An 11,830-nucleotide genomic window follows, 5' to 3' on the forward strand; every position below is an offset into this window, starting at 1 on the left:
GTTTTAAAGAGGGGAGGGTTTTGAGGGAAAGGGGAATGAGTTTTGTTATGGATATGCTGAGTAGGACGTCAAGCTTGAGATGTCCAAAAGGTTGTAACATGGGACTGCAATTCAAGAGAGACTAGAGCTGGTATATAGATTGGAGAACCCATCTGTGTAAGAGGTATTAGAAACTATAGGGTAAAAAAAGAAGGCCAACAACAGAGCCTTAGTTAAGGAGTATGAAGTGGGTGAAGATCAATCAAAGTAGGTTGAGAAGGAACAGTAGATACAGGAGAACCAGGACAGACCAATATCAAGAAAGTCAGAGAGGGGCAGCTGGGTGGCACAGTGGATAGAGCACCGGCCCTTAAGTCAGGAGTACCTGAGTTCAAATCTGGCCTCAGACCAAACACTTGACACTTACTAGTTGTGTGACCCTGGCAAGTCACTTAACCCGAACTGCCAAAAAAAAAAAAGAAAGAAAGAAAATCAAGAGAGAAGAGTATCCAGGAGGTAGATGAAATATCAAGTGCATCGAAGGTCAAGAAGGATGATGAGGATTAAGAATAAGTAATTAGATGAAGCATTTAAAAGATCATTAATGAATTTGGTGACAATAGTTTCTGTGGAATGATGAAGTTGGTTCTGTCTTTAGAATTAGATTGTAATTTAAGGCCATAATGATATTAAATTCTTCATTGTCAAGGTCAGCACTACATAGGTTTAACAAATAGGTATTTACATGTTCTTATACTACAAGGAGTTTGATTAAACTCCATTTAAAAAACCCTCACTAATAAAAAAAAATCATTCTTTTCCGGACTCCAAAAAACAAAGCTACAATCTTCAAGTTATGCAGCATCTGCCTGTACCTGCCACAGGAACAGCTCACCCACTGGGCGGTTGGCACCGTTGAGGATCACCTCCGCCCTTACATGCCAGAATAGAGTACTGGCCAGCAAAATGGGGAAGATCACAGAATGCAGCAGTGATTTTTTTTCTTGTTTTCTTACCATTTTATTCTTTCAGAGTTTAGAAGAAAATGGACTCACGCACAGAACACTATACATTGTGCAACTTCTTCATCCTGGATCTTTCTTTTATCATTTGTATCTCGGAACTTTAAAAAAAAGATGTCTTCTGCATGGACCTTGTGAAAGAAGATGCTTTGCGTATTTCTGCATTGCATCAGCATCTTACTAAAATGTGAAATGAAAGGACTGTTGTACACTGAAATGCTTAAATGTATCTGAAAGCACAAGGTGAATTCATTTGTGATGGTCTTCCCATTTGTGCTGGTTATGCCTCCCCAGCATTTTGTCATCAGTATTCAGAGGGTGAGAAGTGAATGTAACAGGTATATACTTTTTTTTAAAAAGCAGCCTTAGCTTGCTGTAATCAGTTCTAGACCACTGTCCAATTCATTCTAATGAACAGAAATGGTTGCTACATGTAATAGTAGTGGGGAAAGAAATCTCACATGAAAAAAAGAATCATTCATTGTAGGCATTTTTGCCTCTTATTTTTGCTGGGTCATGTTTATTTCCTAGCACTTCAATGTGTCTTTTTCAGATCTCTTTCCCCAAGTTGCTGTGTAAAAAGAGTATTCTGCTGAGTGGATACAATTATACACATTAAAGCAGACGAGGAGTCTGAAGTAGCTTAAAGCAGCTGTTAAAACTTAAGACAAAATATATTTATAGCTGCAAAAAACCATACATGATAGAATTTTTGTTTTCTTGAAGAGATGACACTTAAAAAGCTGGTAAATTGTGCAGGAAATACTGGTTTCTAAAATGTCATAAAAACCCAGTAAGGTGGTTTTTGTTTTGGGTTTGTTGTTTTTTTGTTTTGTTTTGTTTTTTTGCATAGAAATTATAAAACAGTTGTGATCTTAAATTGTAAAATAGTGTTTTTGGAGTGTCGAAGTTGGTTCTGATGGAACATTTTGTTAAGATTGTGCAATGAACCTAAGGAAGACTACTGTATAGGGGTTTTTTTGTTTTGTTTTTCCTTTTTTTTTTTTTGTTTTTTGTTTTTTGTTTTTAAATGAAGGCTTTGCTTAAGGGTTAAGTACTTTATTGGAGTAAATCTGTATAAGCCTGTTCCCTTGGGGTAAAAATTAGTGCTTACCTGTTTCAAATTTATATTTAGCTTTTATTTGGAATTGGAAAAACACAGATCTAAATAAAATAGGTGAAAGCTACCTGACTTTGTATTCATGTGAAACACATAATGGTTGGTTATGGCAAAGCAGGCTGGTATAAGAGCTCCCATCAAAGCCATGAAGAGCTGGGTTTCTGATACATACTACCTCTATAGTATGACTGTGGGCAAATTGCTTAACCTCTCAGTGTTCCTTACAACTTTGTAAAACTGAAGTTGCACAACACTTTTGCTAAATGTTTCCTCACTGACAGCTCTCTACACAATGAAATCAGGTCAGTCCCTATCACTCTGAATTTCTACACTATGGGCCTAGATGAGTTTTCTCTTTTACTGGTACATAACACTTTATAAAAACTATTGGATCCTCAAAACACTGAGGTAGGTGCCATTATCTTACAGATGAGAAGTAGGTATACGAAACAGGATCTGAACTCAGATTTTCCCGGCTCTAAGGCCAAAACTATCCTCTTTCCCTTCACTTGCGGCCACTTTCCCTTTCTAGCATGAGGCTTGAGAAAATTATGATGCCGACCATAATGAACATTACTTTATTATCTCTCAGAAAATACTGTACATCTAAAAATGATGTTTTTAAGGCAGTTGGTATAAGTTTCACAAAGTGAAATGAAAATGATTGTTAAAAATTTTGCTATACTTTATAGCTCCTTTTCCTCTAAAGTAGGAAAACAATTCATAAATCTAGTATTAAAGAGGCTGTAGAGAGCTTCTCTTGACTAGGCACTGCCAAAGAAGTATTGATTCCACATGACTCCTTTGGTCAGTTAATGAATTTTAAGTGGAAGCTCAAATAATCACATTTACCTAAGAAAAACTACTTTTACAAGGAGATTTTTAAACTTGCTAGTTAGTACTGTTAATGAGGCATTCAGATAATTCCCTACATATACACGGGAAAGTTGATAGTAGGCTATGGGGACAAAATCCCCAAATCTGCTTTCCTGTATGTGTTGAGGGAGACGAGGGTTTTATTACATCCTAGCTACTATTTGTCAAAGGCCATTTTTGACTTGGTGCCCTTGAAGCTCTACATAAGGTTTGAAATCCATTTTTTTTAATGGTATCGTGGGCCCTGCACGCTTACAATTTTTACCTTCCACCAAAGTCACTGGTATTTTTTGTCACAAGATTGATTAGTTCTAGAACTAGAAGTACTCACCCCCTATACACATTGTCCAAAACTAAGCTCCATTTTATGGCACCCCACCACAGTATTCTGTGCTGGATGTTCTGCTTCAACTTTGGATATACAGTCTTTGTTTCTGAGTAGCTTCCACTGAATTTCACAACTAAAATTGTTTATTTTTAAAGTTACTTCAAATATAAATACAATGTAATCATGATTGCTTCTTGAACAGCTTTGAAGAAATTGTGCTTTTAGCTTCCTAGGTGTTTTGTATGTCTACCTTGTGCTACCAACTTTCCTGTGGTCTTGTTTGTCAGGTCCACACTTGCAAAGGCAAGAGTTTTTCCTTTCTTCAGAATGTGAGCAGCAATCAATATTTCTTCTCCTACCTTAGCCGGGGACAAGTACCTTGAATGAAAACATGCGGGACATAATTAATGGAAAGAGACTATAAAGGAATAGATACTTTACAACTGTTATCCAATGTTCACAATGAAACAGATTTAGAGCAGGAAGGACCTTAGACGTCATCTAAGAAACTCATTTTACAGAAGAGAGACGGAGATTAAGTGACTGACCAAATTCACACTGGAAGCAGAACCAAGATTTGAACCTATTTCCTCCAACTACAAATCTGTCATGATTTCAACTGTTTGGTGCTGCCTCTGATAATAAGTATTTCTATGAACACTGGGAATACCAGAGCAAAATCTTGTCCTGTTCTTTATATTTGTATGCCTTCGAGGTTTGATTTGACTTCTGATTCCACATAAGTGCATTTTAAGATAAGTCTCCCAGAAAAAACTTTAAGAAAGCATTCTTACACCAACAATATAAGTTTACTTCTGTTCTATCCCCATAGGGTTATCTTCCTAACCCTAATGCGGTAGTTCTTAAAATTCTCTGTTACCAGGAACCCCTTTAGACTCTTAAATATCATAGAGGACCCCAAAGAGATTTGTTTCTGTGGGTTACATAAATAATAGTATTATGGTGAAAATAGTTTTTACCTCTCAAAGCCCCAGAAGGGTCCTAGATGCTCCCATGGGCCCATTCCACTATGGGAACTGCTTCCCTACTTCAAAAGCAACTATTTTTTGTTTCCTTGCCAATATGTCAACAAGAGCATTAAACTAAAGAGGCTCTAGGATGAAGTAAAGAGAGATTCTATTTCTTACGTAATGGACCAAGTACAGAGGCTATTTTTGTCCAATCTTTTTTTTTTTCCAGTGAGGCAGTCGGGTTAAGTGACTTGCCCAGGGTCACACAGCCATTAAATATCAAGTGTCTGAGGCTGGATTTGAACTCAGTTCCTCTTGACTCCAGAGCCATGCTCTATCCATTATGCCACCTAGCTGCCCCCTACAGAGGCTATTTTTAAAACACTGACTGAAAATACTATTGATTAGAACTAAATTTGATCACTTTCTTCCAGTTTTTTTTTTCCTGTTTCTCACTTTGAGACATCTATAAACTTCTGGGTTCTGATGGGGCTTACTTCCCTTTTAGTCCATTTGGAAAATTAGAGTTCCAGTATTCAACATAGAGCTTCCTCTTGTTGCTTTGATAACCTACGTTTGTGACCTAGTAAAAGATTCGTGCCTGGTACATGGCAGACCTTAAAACACTTAAAACCAAGGTTTATTTGACTGGGCATTTTCCAGAGTCAAAAACTTAGTAGTATGTGGAGGCAATTTTAACTTTGTAGAACCTACTTAACAAAGAATATATTTAGACTTTAAAAATAGAATACATACTCCCATATTCCATGAAAGTCTCATTTACCAGTGTTTATGCCAAGATTTACAGCCTTGCCACCGTGGCCCATCTGAATTTATTGTTCATTGAACTGACTCAAATACAAGCAATGCTGATCAATTTATTCAGACTACCCTAGTTTGCTTTCAGGCGAATCAGCTGGACAGCTACCATGAAGGGTTGCCCAGCTGATAACTTTGGCTATAAATATTTCCAAAGAAGGAAGCTATGCTGAAAAATTTTCAAAGTGGTTTCAGAATTGTGTAATTTTTTTGTCGTCAGGGGTAAGGGACAGACTGCTAGGTTAAGAACCTTACTTGAGGTCTAAGAAAGAAGTGTTAGCAAGTAATCCCATTTTTTTTTTTTTTTGCTCAGATGGAATAAAATAAGGCCATTAGGAAGAACCAAGAAAAACCTTTTCTTCCCAACTTTCTGAAACTTGAAAAAAAAAGGCATTAACTTGAACCCTGCCCTATTGCGTTTGTAACATCAGCCAACAATTTAAAGAATTCATGACTTATCTTTATTGGTACATGTAAAAGGGGGCTTTTTCTGATGTTCAGACCACCAGCATTTTTCGGATGCTTATACAGTTCATTTTTGCAATAATATACTCCTTTATGGAATAGGAAGGTTTAGTTCTAGCTTGTATGTTAACCATCTGGCAGATATACTGACCTGAATATATACCCTCTCCTCAACACAACTGGCAAAATATGACATCTGGATGTCCTCTGCAACTCTTCTTTTCCTTTGGGATTTTATTTTGCAGTAATGCCCCATATTTACTTTGATACTGGTACAACTTGTCCTTGAAAGAAAATAAGGTACCTAACATACACAGTGATAAAATTTATAGCTTAAATATATACCAGTTAGGAATTTGTGGACAGCCTTATGATTTTCTCCATTAGCAATGTATAAATTAGGGGATAAGATGGCTATTTTCAGGGTCAGGGTAGCTCTTAGCACTAAAGCCATACTTGCATCTAGAAATTTATAAAGCTGGTTGTTTTTCAAACTTATTTTTATCTTAATAGTTCTTTTATCTCAGCTGATGTCATTTAAAATATATTAAGTACATACGTTATGTTCATGTCCACACTGACTCCAAGTATTCCCCTTTCTGTGTTCATCAAAGCAATTGCAGATATAACGTCTACCAGAGTTGCTGTTAAACCACCATGTAGAGTGCCGAACCTATTGGTATGTTCTTCTCCAACTTTCATTTCACAAACCACCTTTCCAGGGCTTGTAGAAAGAATCGTAACCTAGAGGAAAGATGAACACAACTGTTCACTAAATCAGTGCATAATTTTATCAGATCAAATAACAAGCCATACAAATGATTAGGATGTATTTCTGGGTGAACCTAAAGTTGACTGAGACATCAAATTTCATTCCCAAACATTGCCTAAATTTTTAATTACTGATTTAAAAAAAAATTCATCTTAAGGAAGAAAAAAAATTGAAGATAAATAACAAATAAAGCAAAACAATCAACAGAAAAATGTTATTGTTACACAATTGTGTTACATACAAAAGTATTTCTTGTACTGTATTAAAGCAGTAAACAAGTTATTGTTGATGTAAGATACATATTCATTGTACAGACAAATGAAGTCTTAATTACAGTGTCCTCACACTAGGACCTATATAATATTTAGCCATTGCTGAAGAGTTTTGCAAATGCACCCATTCTCAGCATTTTCAACATGATGACACAGTCATCATTTATGTATTGATAACTTATGAGCATTTCTTTCTACTTCTAGGCTGCCAATGACTCATCAGGCTGTCAATCAACAAATCCTCAGTTAAACACATAGTGTCCAAACACAGTGCTCCTTACCCTGAGAAGTTTACAATCTGGGCTGGATGAAAAGACTCACAAGAATTGGAAAACAATCTTTCTTTAAAACTATAAGAATAATGGAATGATGTTTAAAACCTTCAGCTGTAAATGGAGAAGGAAAGAAGAGAGGGTAGGCATATTTCTGAATATCTTAACAAATGGGAGGAAGGGAGACAAAGCTGATGAGTTGAAATTATAATTGTTTAAAATATAAGCAAAATGTAAAAGGGGAATAAAATGGAACTGAAAGGTTTTTTTTTTAAACAATTATCCCAAATAAAAAGAATACACTGGATTCCACTGGCTGCAAGAAGACAGTTTATATACAAGTAAATGCACATAATCATATAGTAAAAGGCAGTCTTTCCCAACCAATATACCCGGAATGATGAGTACCTAAAGGGGAAGGAAGTAATGTGTAAAACTGGAAAAATAATAAGGGGCCAGATCATGAAGCACTTTAAACAAAGGACATGATATTTTATTCTGGAGGTAATACAAAGCCACTAGAATTTAATAAGTAGGGGTGTAATATTAAAAATAGCTAAGTAGTTCCATTTTGTTTTTTAACCATCATTTAGTGAAGCTAAGTTTTGGCTGCTTCTAAGTCACCTGATTTTAAGTCACAAGTTTACTCTGGCTCCACCCTATCATCTGAACATAAGAATATGCCTCTACCAATAAGAAACCTGGTGTCACAATTACTTAATCCTGTTTTTCATTCCCTTCAAATCATATATTAACTGGGTAGAAACCAATGATAAGAGTTCTTGGTTACTGAGAGCCTTGGTCCCAGTTTGTTATACAACTGGTATACACTGGTTAATAAATAATTTCTTTATTGCAATGTTAACAGTTTTGGCAAGTTCTAGCCAGGAGAGGAAGATGAGAATGTGCACCAAAGAAACAGAGGGTTGAAATGGTCAGACCTTCACTTTGGGAGACTAAGTGGAGGATGGGTTGGAGTGGGGAGAGATTTGCTACCAGGAGACCAATTGAAGGCTACTCAATAATCCAGTTGAGAGGTGATGAGAGCTTGAAACTGTCTTGGGGTTGTATTAGTCAAGAAAAGGAAGCATATATAACATGTTACAAAGATTGGTGAAGAGTATTGTATAGAATTGAACTGGTTCATCAAAGGATCAAGATTTGAAAGGGAGAAGATTTTAGCCAGTATAGGAATGATGGCTTGGGAAAGCACTGAGGAGTAGAGGGATTAGAGGTCTCAATGAGGAAAAAGAACAGGGTTAAAGGTTGTAAAGTGTAGGGAAAGGTAGAAACTTTGGTCAAAGAAGGTCAAACAGTTTGACCATTAAAAGAATTTCACTGTTCATGAGAATGGAACATTTGTGGGTGATGACAAAATTAAGGGAATATTCATCTCTGTGTGAGCTAGTCATTAAGGGAGAGCATTTATTCTAGGGAGCAGCTAGATGGCACAGTGGATAGAGCACTGGTCCTGAAGTCAGGAGGACCCGAGTTCAAATCCTGTACTAGTTGTGTGGCCCTGGGCAAGTCATTTAACCCTGTTGCCTCCAAAAAAATATTCTGAAGTGCTCTAATATGAATAGGAGTTGGAGCAGAGAGAAAGACTGCAAGCCAGACACTTAACTCACTGAGAAAAGAAGAAGAATGACTTAGGACAGAGGTGAGGAACCTTTGCCTCAAGGTTGCAGGTTCCCCATCTTGACTAGGAGAAGGGGAGTGATCTGCTATGGGTGATAAATTTGGTTATCCGATTCCAAAAGTAAGAGTGGAAGGGGTAGGTAGATCTGGAATGGGACATTATAGGGGAAATGGCAGGCTAGAGTTGAGGTAGTTAGGACCAAGTAGCTACAATTGGAGTTAGCAGTCCAGGTTTCAGAATCAAGAGGATGAGGAGAGACGGGGTTGGTCATATGCCAAGAGACTGCTGAATAAATAAACTCTTTCCACTTTACAGAATTGCTTCCCAGTATCAAGGGCAGATATAATTACCCCATTTTTAAAAATTCATAGTCACAAAGCCTCCACACTATGCTTTAGAACCAGTGCCTCTTTTCTTCCCAAGCACTCAAACTTAAAATTCGTACATCATATTGAGCTTTGCAAAATGATTTACACATCTTCACTCATTAAAACCCCTGTGGGGTTGTACTCTGTACTATTGCCACTTTTTCTACAAATGAGTAAACTGAAATTCAAATTTTTTTTAATCTTATCATCACCCTCAAACGTTCTATTAATGAACAATGAAATTCTGTTAATTGGTTAAACAGAGTTTGAGCATCTTTGACCAAAGTTTCCACCTTTCCCTACACTTCACCTTTAACCGTGTTCTTTTTCCTCATTGAGGCAATTAATCCCTCGATACTTCCCTTCCTTATACTGGCTAAAGTGATTCGCTCATGGTCACAGAACTGGAATTAAGAGGTAGGATTCAAATTCAAGTCTCATTTAACTCAGTCACTAATATCCTGCACCGTGACATTGTGCTTCCATTTGGAATGTGCCAAGGTTTCCCAGGTTTCTACCATTTATCTGCTCAGTCACGAGTGGAAGAGAGTATAGGCACTTCCTGCCACCTACGCAGATGCAATATTTTCCATGCTTTAGCAGATGATTTACTGTGGGCCCCCAAATTTCATCATCAGGTCACTGTTTAGAAGCCTCCCTGTACTTCCCCGAGGGGATCATCAGATTACAAAGACACTGCACTGGCCTTGGCAGGTCTACAACTGAAGCCCTTCAGTCTGGCAAGGACGGTCTCAGAGACACCAGGGTCACCATTCCACCACACCTGGCAATATTAAAAACAGGGACATTCATTAGGTGGAGGAGGCGACATGGCTAATGGTAAAGGAATTCATTAGAATCTGGGGAAGGAAGGGAGAAGAAGGAGTAGAAAAGAAAAAAAAAGCAACCCGGCTACTGACAAGCTTTCGGGCTTGAGAAGACCAAGCTGTATCGTAAAGGAAGACAGGGCTCCCCGCAGATCCCAAAAAGGACAAAAGGTGCCGGGGCCTGCGGACCCTCCCGGCCCAGCAAGCCCACTCCCGCTCCCGCGCGTACGTGTTCCGCTTGGGCCACAAGCCCGCCGCAGACTTGCGGTACCTTTTCTAAAACTCTATCAAAGCCTCGCGTATCCTTGATGAACTTCATCACCTCCCGAAGGTTCTGCACAGCCGGGGGAATCATTGCCAGCCTCTGCCCAGATTCTCAGCCCCGCACGAAAGGAAAACCGAAGCGACAAGGCAAAAATAAAATACTGCCCAGGTAACTGTGCGAACAGCACGCTAGGAGGTGGAGACACGACTCCTCCCACCACGACCTCCAAGCTGACTCCAGAAGTCCGACGCCCGGGCAAATAAAGGTCTTCCCTAGTGCTTCCCGTTCCTTCCGGCTGTCTGCAGAGACCGCAGCACTCAAGTTCCGTAATTGGGCGCTGTCCTCCGAGCCTCCTGGGGATCCGCTAGAACCCTAACCCTGGCTCCTTCCCCCCAGCCTAGACCTGGCCAGCCCCGCCCAGGGCGCGCCCTCTTTCCCTTCCTCCAATAGCACGAGGGAGGGGTTGGAAGAGGAGGGAAGAAGGTGCGGTTTCCCAGCGGGTCTGTTGGTGCAACACAGCGGAGGAGGAAGTGGCGCCGCAGTCGGGACGCTGGCGGGGGGATGCGCCGGCGTTTACTTGCAGTCTCTAGCGCCATGGATTTGGACGACGTGCCGGGGGAGCCGGAGGAGTCGGGGTCGTCCGAGGAGCGCGTGGTGCCGGAGCGCCAGCGGCTGTGCGCCGTGATCGCGGCAGCGGCGTGGCTCAGTGCTTCCTGGCGGAGAACGACTGGCAGATGGAAGTAAGCCCCCGCTCCCCTCTCCGGGGCCCAGGCCGGGGGCGGCTGCGCGCGGCCGCCTCCATCCCTGTGCCTTTGCTTTTCAGAGGGCGCTCAACTCCTACTTTGAGTCGGGCGTGGACGAGGGAGCGTCGGACGCCGGGCCGAGGATCCCCCCGCCCGCCGCCGTCTGGGGAGTGAGCGGGGCGCGGGGTGCGGGGTGGGGGGATGGGGCGGTGCCCAGAAAAGAGACCCGGGGTCACGGTGGTGCACGGCCTGAAGCCTCTCCGCCGAGTCTGCGAGCATTTACTGAGATCCTGTTCTGGCGCTGAGCGAGGCTGGAGATGCAAAGAAAGGAAGGGGGAAATCAGCCCCTGCTGCTCCTTTCTGTGTGCAGAAAAGATTATGTGTACGTGTGCATTGCTTGTATATACGCACACCCGTATACATGCATGTATGTATATGTGCATATGCACGCGGAGCCTGCTAGGTGGTACGGGGGATGGAGCGCTGTGTCTGGGATCCGCAAGACCTGAATTCAAATTCGACCTCAGACATTAGCTGTGTGACCCAGGGCAAGTCACTTTAACCTCTGTTTACTTTAATCCACTAAAGCTAACCGCTTTAGTATTTTTGCCAAGAAAACCCGTACGGGGTCACTAACTACAGAACGACAACAACAGTACACGTGTATGTGTATATGGGCATGTACACATGTTAGGTATGTGTATTGTGTATATGTATAGATATACGAGAGGAATTGGAATTAATTTCAGAGGGAGGGCATCTGCAGATATCTGTCTTGAATTTGGATCTGGAAGGAGCTTTGGAAACCTTCCAATGCAGGGATTTTTGAGGTGGGGCACTCTAAGGGGTCCAATCAAATAAATTTCACAGGTCCAGGAAACTTGAATGGGGGAAAAATTAACATTCTTACTTCCTAAACTAACAGAAAGTTGGCATTTCCTTCAGTTTTGAAGGTAGGAAATAAAACGTTGTGAGAAGGGATTTATAGGTTTATCTAAACTTCCAAAGGGGTTCCTGAGCTAAAAAGGTTTAGAAAAACCCCAGTCTACTCCATTCTCTTCATTTTATAAATGAGGAGCTTGAACTCTAGAG

General features: G+C 40.4%; 1 protein-coding gene across 1 annotated transcript; it reads right to left on the minus strand.

Annotated features, from left to right (window-relative positions):
- Positions 1 to 2,017: 2,017 nt before the first annotated feature.
- Positions 2,018 to 10,286, minus strand: LOC114040605 (acyl-coenzyme A thioesterase 13-like). The gene is made up of 3 exons (XM_027858713.1): positions 10,002 to 10,286; positions 6,140 to 6,324; positions 2,018 to 3,703 (listed from the first exon to the last, which is right to left on the minus strand). The coding sequence occupies exons 1-3, from the start codon at positions 10,083 to 10,085 to the stop codon at positions 3,547 to 3,549; spliced, it is 426 nt and encodes a 141-aa protein (XP_027714514.1). The 5' UTR covers positions 10,086 to 10,286; the 3' UTR covers positions 2,018 to 3,546.
- Between the last annotated feature and the right edge of the window lie 1,544 nt (positions 10,287 to 11,830).

Source organism: Vombatus ursinus, unplaced genomic scaffold, assembly GCF_900497805.2.
Source record: "Vombatus ursinus unplaced genomic scaffold, bare-nosed wombat genome assembly UNPS02013755.1, whole genome shotgun sequence".
Classification (NCBI taxonomy): Eukaryota; Metazoa; Chordata; class Mammalia; order Diprotodontia; family Vombatidae; genus Vombatus; species Vombatus ursinus.